Here is a 16,442-nt window from a genome sequence, read left to right on the forward strand (position 1 = left end):
CCTCCAGAGAAAAGAAGCATTAAGAAAAGATGAGTTTGTTTATGTGGAAGTCAGCGCTGATTTTAGAAGAAAGCTGAAAGAGAAGACTGAAGCGGAAGATGTACTTCAAATTTGGAAGGAATAAATAATGAGCAAAGAAAAGCAATAGCTGTAGTCCAAGTATTTGAGAAGTTGGGCCAGAAGGTAAATATAAATGAATATAAATATAAATATATTTTCTTCTCGTCTAGGTTGGAAAGTCAGAGGGAACGCACATCGAGAGTGAGAATCTGTGAACAGAAATCTTTTTTCCCTTTTCTAATGTTGTCAGAAAGCATCAGACATCATATAATAACAGAAATATGAACACAAAGCCTGTAAATACAAGGAAGCACTCAACGAAGTGGAAAACACTAGAAAAAGCTAACATATTAAAAAATAAGTAATTGTCGAGTTTAATGTCCATATTTTTAAAAACCACACAACAAAAGACTGCAAGTACTCTCAATTTTATTATTTCCTCACAACAAATTCATGATGAGATGTTAAGCTGTACCCAGGTAGAGAGAACGTGTGCGTATTTAGGTGTCTTTAGGTTTTCTTCATCCTTCCTCTCATACTTCTCCGTTTCCCCTTTTTCTTCCCAAAGACAGACCGGGCGGTCACCAGGACAGGCTTCGCCTTCCCTCCATCGTCATCACTGGAGCTGCTCGTGGCGGTACCTCCGTCTCTCCCAGAAGCGGTCTGCACTGTGCTCTGTGCACCTGAAGAGCCGGCTTTTGACTCTCCCGCTGCTTTCCCCCTTCGCGTGCTCATTCCAGGGAAATATTCCGCATCTTCACTTGAAGAGGCATCAGATGACTGTGAGAGGTAGGCCTCTCCCAAAAACCCACCGCATTCATTCCCTCGTTTAGAATCGGAAAGCCTCTTTCTTTTCGGGCTGGATGACTCTTTCCATCTATTTGCTGTGCCTCTCTTCTGGGTTTCCCCTTTTGCCTTATTGAGGAACTCAGATTCTTTCTCCATGGCAACAGAAACTGCTTCCATTTCACTGGCTGCTTCTTCTCTTTCTTTTCTCAGCATACACGTCACAGCTCTGTTGAGTCTCTGGCTCTTAATACCCTTAGCCTCCTGTTTCTCCTGTTGAGCTAATCTAAAGAAAGAATCAATTTGGAGCTGTGTCTAAAAAAATGAAATAAAAAAATAATAAATCAGACAAGTAAGTAAACGTTCTAAAGCAAATCAAAGAATTCCACCTTGATTACTGGCATTGGTTGACTTTCAGAAAACACGAATTCATTCTCTCTCAAAAGCCCATCTCTCCCAAATGACGGGCAGTAAATTTTACTTTCAAGATCATACTTAAAGTAATACATGTACCACCTCCACCAATTAAGCCCTCCACCCACATATCAAGTAAGAAATCCCTTCCTTAGCATTTAAAGAGAGTTAAATATTCTTCAGGGGCCAAATATATCATCTTCTTTTAGAGCAACACAATTTCATGGGGTCTGTTTCTACTCTTTCTTTCTTTTAAAAACACTGTCATCATATGATACCTTGAGGAAGCAACTTCACAGTATTACATACCAAGAGTCATAAGAAATATTCTTAACTTTTGTTCAGCAAATCCACTTTCAGAAAGACATTATTTAAAAATAGTTACGTTTGCCATATATACATTACTAATAAGAAAATAACATCAAATTGTACACTTTAAATATATGCAATTTATTGTATGTCAATTGTATCTCAATAAAAGTTCTTATAAAAAATTTTAATTAAAAAAAAAGAAAAAATAGTTACATTTGAGAAAAGTTACATGCCTGATGTTCAGCACAGCGTTACATATGAAAACCTGAAAATTCAAGGTCCACTAAGTGAAGTGAACCAATTAAGTTAAATCTCTCTGACAAAATGTAATCTGGCCATTTGAAACACTGGAAACTATGTAATACACAGAAAAAAACTTACCTTAACCAGTGAATGGGGGGGTTATTTATATCAAATTGCACTATGTCTGATAACAAATATATGTGGGAAGGAGGGGAAAAATAAGAGAAAATGGACCTGTTAACCTCCGTGTTAGAGGAAGCAAACAACAAATAATTTTAGTTTGTTTTTTTCACTTTCTAATTTTGGGGAAATAAACATATTAACGTCTACAATGAAAAGGGAGAATAGTATTACAGCAAAATTTATCTGAAATTAAGAAGTAATCACTCACTAAGCCAACTAGCTTTCCTTGTCGGTGGGCATACAATCTTTCCAGCACAGAAAGTCATCAAACAAACAACATGAACTTTCTGGAAAAGTTGTCTAGCTCAGTTTTGTTTTATTTATTTATTTTTTTCAAAATTAACCCAACCTAATGGAAAAGGATTTAATTTAAGTGTATATCTTGCAGGATATGGTCTAAATTCTGCTGCATGTTTTACCTGCATGTATGTTTTGTGGGCTGTCTCTGGAGATTTCTGTGTGGGTAGCAACACACTCATGGATAAAGCAAGATGCTGTTACCCACCTAAGGTAACTGAAGGCCAACAAAGGCCTCTTTTCACTTCAAAAATCTCTCCTACCAACATTCTGTGACTGAATTTGTACCTCTGATGATTCATTTATAGAATTAAGGAACATTAGTACTTGAAGAGACTTAGTAATCAGAATTGCTTTGGACTGGGCACTTCTTAAGCTTTTTAAAAATGAAAATAACTCTAAAAGGGTAAAATATTTAACAATAAACACCTCAGTGTGCAATCCACTATTAGACTGTTTTTCTCAAAGTCAGAATGAATACAAAAGGATATCAAAGTTCAGCCCTGAGTGAAATTGGGAAATGAAGACAAAGTCCAGCTTTCCCGTTTTCTGTTTTCCTCTGTTCTCTTACTAACGTATAATAATTTTTAAATGTATATTACATGCCCTAAAATAGTAACTGGTCTTTAATAGCTGGCCCTCACAGCCTTCCTAAGTTTATTCTCCATCCTGAACTTAGGAGAAGAGCTGCCATGATTACCTGCTGGACATTCAGTTGCTTTAATACAGGAAACAGAGATTCATCTGTCTTCGTCCTGTTCCAGCCAAAATACCGCTGACAAAATATGCAGGCAGTTAAGACTTATACATGTTTTTAAAGATATTTAAACAAGTGATAAATAAAAAGGTCCAAAGAACCCACCCTTAACTCCATTCCCCATATCTCCAAAGATTTTCATATTTATAAAGATAAAAATGGTAAAAGAAAATAACAAAACAAGTTACTCCAACATAGTCATCTGGCACTACATTCTTATAAATATCCTCTAAGAAAAAAGACATCCAACTCTCACTTTAGAACGTCAAAGACTTGTGCCTATGAAAAAAGGTTAATCTAGAATAAAAACAAGTTTCTGATATCGTATATATTTCTTTGAGAGAAAAAGATGTAGTTAGATTAATACTTTTGCAAATTTTTAAACATCTATCCAGATGATTATTTAAATATGCAGAAAGGAACAGTAATAAAAAGAGTAAAACTAATAATCTTTTCTATTCTTTCAGAATAAATACTGATGTGACATATCTCTGAGTGAGTGTCACTACTTATTTCAAATAAAGATTCTCTTTAAAACTAAAGAGATGATTCACAATAACCAAAGCATGGAAGCAATCCAAGTGTCCACCAACAGATGAATGGACAAGCAAAACATGATATTACATACAATGGAATAGTATTCAGCCTTAAAAAGGAAGGAAATTCTGACACCTGCTACAACGTGGATGAAACCTGAGGACATTATGCCAAGTGAAGTAAGCCAGTCACAAAAAGACCTGTACTGTATGGTTCCACCTACATGAGGAACATACACAGAGTAGTCAAAATCATAGAGACAGAAAGTAGAGTGGTGGTGGCCAGGGGCTAGGGGAGGGGAACAGGGAAGTCAGTGTTTAATGGGTACAGAGTTTCCGTTTCACAAGAGGAAAAGAATGTGGGGATGAATAGTGGTGATGATTACAAAACAACGTGATTGTATTTAACAACCACTGAATGGTACACTTAAAATGGCTCAGATGGTAAATTTTATATTATGTGCATTTTACCACACCAAAAAAAACCAAAAAACAAAAACTTAAGAAGAGAGAAAGGAACAGAAAGGAGCATCTTAGCTAATGGAATATTACGAGAAAACTAATCCAAGTTCATGTTCCATAAGTTTTAAACCAAAATACATCTTTGACTTGATATTCCTTATGTTTGAGGAAATGGAAGGATATTCTCTAATCTTGTGGAGATCGGGCTTGCCCCAAAGAAACGACCCCCTGGACTCATCCACCACAGGCTTGAGGTAAGCGTCTGCCACGGCCGGGTTAGGGAAGCCAGCAGTGAGCTGCAACTTGCGTAACTTTTTTTTCACTTTGGTGTCATAAGGATTAGGTCTTATCTTCTTATTCTTTTGAGCTTCATGCCACCACTCTCTACAAGGCAAAGGAAATGAGTCTTCGTGAAGCAGTAAGACCTGACAGCAGAGGCACCGCAGACAAGAGCTAAACTTAAAGTTCGGAGACATAAACACAAGTCCCAACTCCAAAACAAAGCCTATGAGTTACAGAATAACAATGGTATTATTTCTCATGTTATTAACCCAATATACAATGCCGGCAGTCCTTGACTGAATGCTTCCTCTGGGCTTGGCACTGTGTAAGCTACTCTACAGGCCCCGTCATCACACGAGCACAGTCTCACCACTGTCCTCACCTCACAGATGAGGAAACTGAACTCGAGCAGAAGCCACTTGCTCAAGATTTCACAGCTGGGACTGGAACAATCTCCTTCCAGAGCCCACACTCATAAAAAAGTCACAGCTCTTCTGTCTTTTTCCCAGTGGTAAAATGAAGTAATATCAATATATCTGTATTATTTCCCTCCAGTCAACTACAACAAGGAACCCAAGAATATTTAATAAAATGTAAAAATGCCAAGATGATGTCAAATTTTAAAAATGCAGAATATAACTCTATATCAAGTGTGATCCCAATATCGGGGAAAAAAATGTATATATGTGGAGAAAGAAAGAAAAAGTGAATAGGGATACTTAAGATAATAAAAAAATACCAACAACTATTCTTTTACCATGTGCTAGGCAATGTTCTAAGTGAGGATACATTAATTTTCTTTATGTTTTATTCCTTTTTCAATTTTTCCATTGTGAGTATAACTCACTATGGTGGGTAAAAGCCCATTCTTGGACCCTATTCCCAACAAGAAGTGGGGTCCACGCCCCCTCCCCGTGAGCCAGGCAGGCTCAGTGTGGAGGGACATTGTGCCAGGCCTTCAGAAAGCCCAGTTTCCACTTCCTGTCCCTTAGACTATTTGCTTTGCAAGTGGCTGGCATGCTACGAGGAGGTCCAGATGGAAAGTATCCAGGCCCCCCGGCCCACATGCCAGCTGACAGCACCACTTGCCAGCCACGGACGAGCCATCTCCTGTGGCCCCTCTAGCCCAGCTGCGATGCCCCAACACCCCTGGAACCGGGTGAGACATCCCCACGCAGCCTGATCAAACTGGGGATTCACAAGCAAAATCTCTGACTGCGGCTGTTCGAAGTCACTGAGATGTAAGGTAGTTTGTAAGGCAGCACAGACAACCAGAAAAATTTATACAATTAAGATAAATAAATGGCATAAAAGTTAAAAACAAAAATATAACCCTCTCCGATCTACGCATTCAACCGAACCTAAAAAGCCCTACATCCACTGCTTCACATACTCATTAGCCTAAGGGACTGACTCACAGACGCGGTCTCCGCCAGTGCTTCACCTTGCAAGGCAGGAGTGCCATCTAGTGTTAGAAAAGACTAACTGCAGTCTTCCGGCAGGATCAAACCGCAAAAAGGAAAAACAGATCTATCTTCATCAGTTTTACAATACTGTTCGAGAGGACGCTGGAAGAATACTTGTAATTCTCCCCTACTCTTGTGAATTTTCACCTTTGAAATGGTAATCATGATTGCCGGCTAGGAAGAGCGGCATAGCACATGGTAAGCTCATCAAACCAGGAGAGTCACCCTTCCTTCAAGCAAGAGGGCCAGGCACTTAACATAAAGGTGAAAGACAGCATCTGCCAGTCAGCTGAGCTCTGGGGATGCAGTAGGTAGCGGCAGCAACTGTGATAAAATTGAAGGGTTTGTGCCCTGACCAAGCCAGTGGAGTGGAATTGTTGTTCTCTGTTTTGGGGCTATTTGGGAATTTGGGCTTAGTATTTTCAGATCTCATTTCCCCCCCCAAAAAATCCAAAATTTTCTGTGAAATCTCCCCCAATTTAAATGTTGGTAGCCCACTCAAAACTAAAGAAGAACATACTGTGTAGGCCAAACCAAATACAGCTGGGCTGAATTCAGCCTGCAGGCTCAGAGCAGCTCTGCTTTGAAGGGGGAGTGACTGACCAGGGTCGGGTTAGGAGAAAGGAAAGCAGAGGAGAAAGCAAAGCGGCAAACACTCCCAGTTTCACTGCTTTTCCATGTCTCCGTGCCCTTTAACCGCACTCGTTCTGACCCTGCAGAGCCAGGCAGGCAGGGGCCGCTCCTATCCGCCACAGACCAAGGCAGAAACTGCCAGAGCCCACTAAAAATGTAACCATTTAAACAGCAACAAATGAGCAAAAACTGTTGAGAGAAGAAAAATGGCATAAACGGGCATTCGCTAGTCAGAACTGCAAATTGTCAATAAACATGAAAAAAAATTTTACTCTCACCAACAACTCAGACGCCAAGTCAAAAAGTTAGATACCATTTTCACTTATCCTAAAATCATAATCAGATAAGAACTCACAAACGTATATAAAGTCACTCAAGGCAGTATTTGTTTACTTTTGAAAACAGTGATGTAAATCGGTGCTGTCATTGATAATATGCCCTGTTCTATCAGCAAATGAGTTACACATAACATAAAAAGTATAGAGCATCATCCCATGCTTTTAAAAAAATAATAATAATAACAGACTTATATGAGTATACTTGTGTATGTATGTGCATGTGATTACATATAAAATGCATGTATACACTACTGTGCACAGAAAAGCCTAACACTATATAAACCAAAATGTTATCTGTAATCTTTTTAATTCAAATTTTATTTTTCTAATATGTTTATTATTTGTATAAAAGTTATTTGTACTTTTGCAAGTTATTTACATACCATGACTTATAAGCAACCCAATAACTTACCTCCAGTGTATACATTTCCTCAACAATAAGAAAATTATGAAAAGAGAGAGAAAGCATAAAATAAAATACACTGGTACGTGTGCTAAGGCTGGAAGAGAGTAATCGTTCAAACAATTTTGTATTTAAGTTTAATTCTTCAGACCAGAACATTACAGAATTTTTCAAACACAGGAGCTACATTAAATCATTAAATCAGCTGATGCCAAACAGTATCTATCCCATGGCACAACGATGGTTAAAAGATGCCGCCACGACCTCGTGAATAGGCTAAAAACCACTGAATTGAGCATTTTAAAAGTAAAATTTATGGTGTGTGAATTAGATTTTAATTTTTTTTTAATGCCACCAAGGGGCAACCTTAAGAAAGAACCTCTTTCACAGACAAACTCATAACCAGCGCCATCTCAGAATCTCCACAATTGAAGGGTGTACCCCAAGTACAGCACTACTCTGGGTTCTAGACAGAAGGAGACCCCACCCCTGGATGCATCACAGTGAACGGGCAGAGAGAAAACGCTCCGGGCATACATCTCCACGCCCCTGCTGGCCAACCTCCCTCAGAACACTCGGCACACAGAAGTACAGGCACGCGCACGCTTCTCCCTCACCCCCAGGGCACAGTCTGCGACTCAGTCATCCTTCCTATTCCAGCCTAGCCCTCTGTCTGGTACATAGTAGCTACTCAATAAATATCTGAATGAATGAAACGGTAACCTCTACACTCCCAGGAAATCCCACAGGATGGGCTATGTATCCTTAAACCCAGATAAGCCTGGCACCTCTAAACAAAATTGTCTGATTTCATCAAACTCTAGAAAAGGGAAAACAAACTTTAGTACCCCAACCATTACCTCCTCCTGTTTTCTCAATGAACAATGATTTGTAACAGTTCATGATGTAAATAATAGTTCTGTTTAATCTGGGTATTTACATAAACACCTGAATTAAAGAAATTAAGAAAGAACTTACGAGAATTTTAGGAGAGGTTCCAGGCCATGTCCAGGGAATTCATTGAGAATTTCCATGGCTGTAACACAACCTACAGTTGGTATTCCTTCTGTATAATCACTTCCAAGCAAATAGGCCAAATTTATTAATTTGCTCCGGTCCAATCCTATAAAAGTAAAAATTATGATATATTTTTACACTTTTTTATTTTATAAACACTTATTACATAACATTTCTAAACACCTTATTATATAGGTAATATATATATATATATATCCTCATCCAATGTCCAAAGATAACCCTCTTTTCCTATATGAAATAGATTTGTTTACTTATTTATTTTATTTTGGCTGTGCCAGGTCTTAGTTATGGCATGCAGGCTCTTAGTTGTGGCATACAGGATCTAGTTCCCGGACCAGGGATCGAACCCGGGCTCCCTGCATTGGGAGCGCAGTCTTACCCACTGGACCACCAGGGAAGCCCCAAGAAATAGATTCTTTTTTTTCAAATGGCATTGTGTTAGGATTTTCAAAGTTTCGTGCATCCTCACTGTTTTAAGTGCCATGTAACCCCTGACCCCTAAATGCAGCTCTCTCACCGGGACCTCTCCCCTGAACCACCGTCACACATACTCAACTGCCACCTTAACATCCCATCGGGATGGTCTAATGGGCATCTCAGAAACAACACATCCAGACCCGGATCTTCACTCCCCGCCCCACACCCCAATCCACCTGCTCCTTCCCCAGTTCCACCCCCTCATCGAGGCAAGTCCACTCCACGGCACACATCCAAGCCCAGTCTCCCCACAAAGCCTCACCACTGCACTCCAGGCCCTACTGGACTTTGGTCTCCTCCTTCCTCTCTGACGTGACCTCTTGCCATCCTCCCCCTCATTCACTCACACTGGCCTCTGGGCTTGTTTCCTGGGCCTGCGGGGCTTAAACAAAGGGCATCTCCTCACCGCTCTGGGGCTAGAAGCCTGCAGTCATGCTGCTGGCAGGGCTGGGTTCATCTGAGCCTCTCTCCTTGGCTGGCTCTCCCCGTGTGTCTTCACATGGTCTTCCCTCTGTGTCCTAACCTCCTCTTCTTATGAGGACCCCAGTCAGACTGGCTTAGGGGCCACCCTAATGACCTCATTTGACCTTCGTCACCTCTGTAAAGACCCCATCTTCAAACACAGTCATACGCTGAGGTACCAGGGGTTAGGACTCCAACACATGAATTTTGGGGAGACACAATTCGGCCCACTCCCACCTCCATGCTTCCCTAGAACACACACCAAGCAGGCTTCTGCCTCAGGGCGTTTGCACATGCAAGTCCCTTTGTCTGACAGGCTCATCCCCATGGTATCCACAGGATATGCTTTCTCTCTCCTTTAGGCCTCAGCCCAACAGCTACCTATTAGTAAAGTCTTTTCTGACCACAAAGGACATGCACTTCCTGTGACTGCAGGTCACTCTCGCCTCTCTTTTACTGCTTTATTTTTCTATATGGTTCACACCACTGTCAAAGTATGATTTATGTCATTTTTTTAGCATCTGTTTCTCCTGCTAGGCTGTTGTGTTCTCTGCTGTTTCCCCACTTCCCATTGCCAAGACCAACAACTGGCATACAGGAATCGCTCAGTGTATATTTGCTGAATGAATAGGAGGAGGAAGGATCACTGCCAAAAACAACACAGGACCATGAGGCTCACGATTCCCGCAGGAGTGACCCCACCTGCCTCCCCTCTCCACTACCTTCAGTCCACTCTGGACAGCTCGGTAACCAGTCAGAGTGTAACCAGGTCTGACGATTAAAACTGCAGGAAAATGCCTAAACATTACTAGGGTTTTAACTTCTTGATTCTAAATTAAAATTCCTATTCTTCTACTGAAGCAAAAGATCATGTGTATGGAAACTGGTATAGATCTGCCATTGCCATTAACGCACCAGATTAGCTCCTTGGAAACAAAGCATTCATGCTACAAATTCTGAAAGTAAGTTTCAGAAAGTAATCGTACTCTGAGGTCTTACCTAATTGGTTGTGAAAGTCCACGTACTGGTAATATTCTACAAACTTGTTTTTATTAAAAAAGTTTTTATAGACGTGCCGTGCTCCAAACAGCCAAATGTCACTGTCATCGGTGATGGTTCCGGAAGTTTGATCGGTCAGATCGAGGATGGCACACTGAGCTTCTGCTTCCATGGGAGCCTCGACATAGGGGATGCCGAAGAGGCGAAGCAGCTCCTGAAGAGGGACGGACCCACCTTGACCCCTGCTGGAATGCAGGCCTGGCTCCACCCCAAGTGGGAGCAGTACTTAAACAGGGGATGTAAGGCCCATTCCTGCAGGGAGTCGGTTAAGTCAAGGCCTCGGTAGGTATTGTTCAAGGAGGCCCAGCGGCAGACCTACCTGGCTTTCCAGGAACATCTGTCCCGTCACAGTAGCGGCGACCCGTTCTTGCTGCTGTTTTTGAGCCTTCAGTGAATTTTGCTGCGTTAAAAGGCTGCTCTCCAGAGTCTCCAGCTCCTCCTATAAAATAATTTCATTTGCAGATAATTATATTAATGACCCAATTAAGTTCATTTGTTACAAAAAGCCTGTATGTAGTCTGACTGAAGTTACCAAGAAGCTTTTTCTCCTTAGGACATTTTCCACTTGGGTTTCTGAGCAAGTCTGTAATACCTCCAGGGTTCCCTCACTAACTCACATGGGAAGTGGTCACTATCCCAGCCAGGAACCTATGCAAGAGAGGAGCCATGGCAGCAGGAGCAAGAGGACGTGTATTCACCCAGCAACTCCTCAAAAACTCAAAAGCTACTTCACTTGGCTTCCTCAGCAACGAGTAAAAACACCATGTCACGTTATTACCAGGTCGATATCTTGCCATTCACTGAGCGAATCGTCTGCATCTTTTTCAGTTTCTTCCCTCTCCAAGCTGTCTCTCGGGAGGCCCCCTGAGTCACCAGTGGCTTCCTGCTCCTCAGCTCCTATCTGTTCCTCTTCACCTTGTCCAGAGGGAGGTCTGGAAGCTTCGAGGAGCTCAGCTTGAAGTTCATCACTGCTCTTTATACTCTGCACTTCAATGAAACTTCCTGCACCAAAATAATAAGGTCATTTTGTCTACAACTGAAACATTAAAATTACCCTGAAATCATCAAGAGCTTTCCAAAGTATCCTGAAAAAAAGTTTTACCCTAAAAAGATTTAAATATCATAGAAAACATGTAACAGTAGTATATTATTATTAAATAAATTTAGTAATAAGTGCCTGTAACTTCAAAATAAGCCTTTTCAATTTAGATACACTGGCACTGTCTTTGAAGTTAGGAACTATGCTCTCAAACATCTGCATATCTGCTTTATACAAAAATGTCCTCTAAGTTAACTAATATTGTTTTGAAATTAAAAAAGAACCATCAGGGTATGTACACAATCCTGGAGGTTGTTAAAATGTTTTTACGCTATTTCACTATAAACACAGCAAAGAATAAAGCTGTGATGTAGAACAAAGAATCCTAGATAAGGACTCGGGAGAAACAGCTCTTCCTCTTCCACTTTCCTTCCCTCCTCTCTTGATGTCTTTTCCTCTCTTTAAAAAACATTTATCGATTCCCTTCCTTCACTTCAGGGGGAGGAGGCTGGGTCTGAGGACACAGTCAGGACGGAGGGGCTGGAGCTCTTGGGGCCAGGGGGCTGGAACCAAGCGGACAGCCAGGATGAAGGAGGAGGCCAGTGAGATAGGGAGGTGGTTCCAAACAGAGAATGAGCAGCTAAGTAAACGCACTGGAGGTCACGGAAGACTGTTAGATCGGGGATTTATAAAGAAGGCGGAATGTAGAATGAGATTTGGGATGCTGGAGAGGAACTGCAGACACGAGTGTGAGCTCACGGGTGTGTATACACGGCCCCACAAACAGGTCCTGGGACTGGGATCAAACCCCATCCAATGGCCCCAGAGCCGGAGTTTCTTGGTCTACGCTGCACTGCTCTCTCCTGACTCTGCTCTCTGGTCACCTCTGCAGGGGAGCTGAACCAAGAAGGCCAAGTGTCCCCTGCTCAACCTCAGCTGGGAACCTCAGCGCAGCAGCACAAGTTTTTGGCCATTCTACAGATGTCCACAGATGACCAAAAAGACACTATTGTGAGGACTGATTCTGGCGTTAGAAATAAATTTTAGTAAGTAGGTAATTTTGCAAACATCGCAAATTTTACAAATTCACAATCTGCAAAAAATGAAGATCAACTACATAAATGTGCATAGATACAGGTATGTAACATAGATGTGTACATATATAGAGAAAGAGTCAGACAGAGAGATATGACAAAGCCGATGTGATAAAATGCCAGCCATGAGGTCCTGGGTGAGGGAAATAGAAAGTTTATTTTTTCAACTTTTTTAAATTTGTAATTATTTCAAAATAAAAAGTTAAAAAATTAAAGGGAAACTCACCTTTACCTTCTCCAACTAGGGCATTCCCTCCCTTTAAAAACAACAATAAAAAGAGTGGCCAAATAGGAAAGGTCACAATTCCATTACTAGCTGTGCTCTTGGCAGTCACTTGACCTTTCTGGGTCTCTAGTTCATCACCTGAACAATGTGGATCTGGACTATATTAAAACATTTCTTGGTCCCTGCAGATGTGAAAGCCTACTCTTCTTTATGTCTAAAAAGCCACAGGAGACTTCCCTGGTGGCATAGTGGTTAAGAATTCACCTGCCAATGCCGGGGACACGGGTTCAAGCCCTGGTCTGGGAAGATCCCACAAGCTGCAGAGCAACTAAGCCTGTGCGCCACAACTACAGAAGCCCACGTGCCTAGAGCCCGAACTACCCAGCAAGAGAAGCCACTGCAATGAGAAGCCCTCACACCACAACAAAGAGCAGAGCCCACTCGTCACAACTGGAGAAAGCCCTCACGCAGCAACGAAGACGCAACGCAGCCAAAAATAAATAAAATAATAAATAAAATCTTTAAAAAAAGTAAATAAATAAAAAAATAAAAGAGCACAAGCACCTACCATCAGATTCACTTTCTTCAGAGTCTACTTCCGTGGGTCCCATGGACTCTGGAACTGACATTAAACCTCGGCCTGCAGACTCGATGGTCTCCTGTTCTCGGATGGTTTTCAAGAAATGCTCACGCTCTTTGGCAGTAATTGACGCCCCATCTCCTGCGTCTCTTATTGTCTCTAAAGGGACACTTAGCGTGTCACTCGATTCTTGCAAACCGACGGTGCCTGCAGGAGCAGGGTTTTTTTCAGATTCTCCTTCGTCATCACTTGAGAGAACAGAGGTCTCATGCTGACTCTCGGGTGGAAGGAGACGCTGCTGCAGCTCCAGCGCTGCGCTCCTCGGCAGAGAACTTGGACGTGCCGGCGGTGTCGGCGTCCGCGCCCGGCCCCCCGGGAGCCCGCGTGCGTCCCTGTGCAGCACCGCGGCGCTTTCCAACGGAGCTGGCTCTCTTCCGCCCTCAACCGTGGCCTCAGAGCTTGTCTGAAAGGCTTCCTCCCCCGGGGGAGCGCATGCCGTCTGTTCCTTGGTGACGCTGGAGCCGCCGCCTCCACCAGCGTCCGCGCCCGGGGAGAGCGCCCAGGACGTCGGCGCTCCCCCGCCGCCCGGCTGCCCCGCGAGGCCCGCAGCGGCCCCGGCCCCGGCCGCCGCAGGCCCGCCCTCGGCCTCCTCGTCCGAGCTGCTCTCCAGCGGTCTGGGCTTTCTGTCCCTTCCGGCGCACGCCTTCACGTCGTCATCGTCGTCGTCGTCGTCGAGAGCCCTCTGAATGGCGGCGAGGGTCAGCGGCGACACGGCAGCCTCGCGGGCGGGGGCGGGCGCGGGCGCGCTCCGCCCGGGGCGCTGGTGGTCTGAGCAGCCGCCCCGCGCCGGGGAGGCTGTCGGGGAGCGCGGCGCGGCGCCCGGCTCGCTCTTTAGCTCCGGTGTTTCAGGCGGTGACGACCTCGCGTCAGGAGAGCTGCCGTGCGTTTCACTGCGTGAACGAAGAGACTCCGAATCCACCTGCGCCACCTTCTTAGCTTGAATACCTCGAGAAAAATTTGAAAAAACATGGGCACCGTGTCGTTTCACCGTGTGACGGCATGCTTCTAGTTAGGCGAGTGAGACTTCATGGGTTCTCGTCATGAAGCTATCAGTTCTCATTTAATCAGCAGCTAAGAGTTCACTCATTAGTTAATTTTAAAGTGGGTCGATACAATACTAGTTAATACAGTAATAGCTATACAGATTTACTATTACGGTAATAATAATTACAGTTAATAAATGAAGTAGGACTTCATACAATCCGGGGGTGTTAGCTTATAGAATTCAGAGACACAACATATTTTTGGTTTTTAACCATTCACTAAGTAATGGTACGTGATACCTTTTATCAAGATGTAATGTGAAGTGTCTTCAGAGACCACTCTCCTTGACTCTACCTCCTTCAGAAAGCCTCCTTCATCTTCATATTGCCTTTGGATTTGTCCTGAATGCTGCTGATTCATTTCCTTTTGGACATTTTCTATGTGTTGGTTTAGATAGTTTTTTTTAAGCAAGCCTTTGAGCTGATATTGTGAAAAGTCATTGGACTCCTAAAGCAAAATAAAGAAAGAAAATGATCTCTGATATTAAATACAGATAGTATTCCCATGTTTCCATCTTTTTCCCCCAAAGGGGATAAAGAACCATTGATTTTTTTTCCCATTGGTGGTATTTTCGTACTAGAGAAGTAAAATTTGCATAGTAGGAAAAACCTATAATTGCCTTGCTAAACGATAATCTTTCAAACGAAAAGAACCGAGCAAAAGAAAGGAAATCATGGATACTGTTTATGACTGAATCATTCACTCAGAAAACATTTATTGAGCGTGTGACGCCTGCCAGGCCCTGTGACGTGTCGGTTGTGTCTAACAGACAACCTTTTAGAATGCACGTGACGTGCCCAGCAGCCCATGGTCCTAAAAGACACACAGGAAATCACCATCACAGTTACTGGTAATCCTTAACATTTATAAAGCATCTCCTGAGTAAGTGTTTTTACGTACGTTATCCCATTTTATTCTCAACCACCTATGACACGTCATTATCTTTACTCTACAAATGAAGAAACTGAGACTTAAACAGCTTAAGTAACCTCTCTAGAGCCGCATGGCTAGGAACTGGTAGATCTGGGGTCAAAAGCAGGTTGCCCGGCCTTATACTAAACCTCTTCTATTACGATTATGATTATTACCGCTACTCATTACTTACCAACACTACTATTATCAGTGTTGCATTTGCCCAATGCACAGGCAATGCAAAGGTCCAGGCTGTATGACTCAGAACTTCCCTCAGGTACCAGAATGACAGAAGCAACAAGCTATGCACCATCCCACCCTGGCCTACCCATCCCAGAGGCTCTGCAGGAAGAGGATAAATGGAGCAAATCATCAGGCCTGCCTCTCTTTCTCCCATCCTTCCCACTCTTGTGTACATAATCCAACGTCTTTCTCCTCAAAGACCAGCCAGAGATCTGTTTACACTCAAGAAATAAAATGCTTGACTGACAGACTGAACCTGGATTTTTCCCCCGAAACAAAAATGAATGTGCTTCCGTGCTTTGTGTATCGTTTCTGTATACCTTAGCCTTCCCTGTCTTCATGTTCTTCGTGCAAAAGCAGAAAGGAGTGGTGGGGAAAGCGACAGCTCCTGCTTTTTTCATAATTTTGGTATCAAAAATGTCAATATTCTACAATGTATGTTATGGGTCAAGATAACTTTTATGAACTAACCTAAGAGTTGAACCACTAAATGTACACTGGGCACTTACTATGTGAAAGATACTGAGCTGAGTGCTGAAAATTCAGAGGTGAGCGAGGGAGGCACGTTTGGGTGCTAAAAATCCAAAGAGACACTAGGGGTACTGTGAGAACACAGAGCAGGAGACAAGACCTGGTCTTGGTGGGAAGTCAAGAAAGGCTTCTTTGAGTATGTACTTATAAGCTCAGACTTATAAACGCATAACGTTTTACAAGATCTCGGAGATACACAAGTGCTGTTTACTGGAAACAAACATTGTATAAGTAATGCTTATCAATTCCCTCTTTTTTTCCAAAGAAAAATTTTGCTGACAGTCTTAATTCTAAGCATTAATGTGCTGTTGTATATTTTACCTCTGGCATTGCTTCAAATAGTGTTCTTCTTCGCTTGGTAAATTCTTTCATATCAGTCAAGATTTCATGTTTTATTTCAGGGGGTAGGCTGCTAAAGTCTTCAGACTCAATATCGACTGCATGAGGATTTTGGAAGAACTCTTCCTATAGAGAGTAAAACATAACACCATGAAATTTACATTTT

At 42.6% G+C, this 16,442-nt stretch overlaps 1 protein-coding gene across 2 annotated transcripts in view; it reads right to left on the reverse strand.

Annotated features, from left to right (window-relative positions):
- Window positions 1-478: 478 nt before the first annotated feature.
- BIVM (basic, immunoglobulin-like variable motif containing) overlaps window positions 479-16,442 on the reverse strand; it is a 62,239-nt gene continuing 46,275 nt past the window's right edge. For both annotated transcript variants that reach the window (XM_057707003.1, XM_057707001.1), the window contains 10 exons: window positions 16,259-16,402; window positions 14,491-14,698; window positions 13,136-14,152; window positions 10,987-11,210; window positions 10,528-10,647; window positions 10,149-10,362; window positions 8,151-8,295; window positions 4,232-4,434; window positions 2,996-3,078; window positions 479-1,161 (listed from right to left, as the gene is read on the reverse strand). In XM_057707003.1, the coding sequence (XP_057562986.1) occupies window positions 571-1,161; window positions 2,996-3,078; window positions 4,232-4,434; window positions 8,151-8,295; window positions 10,149-10,362; window positions 10,528-10,647; window positions 10,987-11,210; window positions 13,136-14,152; window positions 14,491-14,698; window positions 16,259-16,402 (2,949 nt within the window). In that variant the 3' untranslated portion in view covers window positions 479-570. The remainder of the gene's footprint in view (window positions 1,162-2,995; window positions 3,079-4,231; window positions 4,435-8,150; window positions 8,296-10,148; window positions 10,363-10,527; window positions 10,648-10,986; window positions 11,211-13,135; window positions 14,153-14,490; window positions 14,699-16,258; window positions 16,403-16,442) is intronic.

Source organism: Hippopotamus amphibius, chromosome 14, assembly GCF_030028045.1.
Source record: "Hippopotamus amphibius kiboko isolate mHipAmp2 chromosome 14, mHipAmp2.hap2, whole genome shotgun sequence".
NCBI lineage: Eukaryota > Metazoa > Chordata > Mammalia > Artiodactyla > Hippopotamidae > Hippopotamus > Hippopotamus amphibius.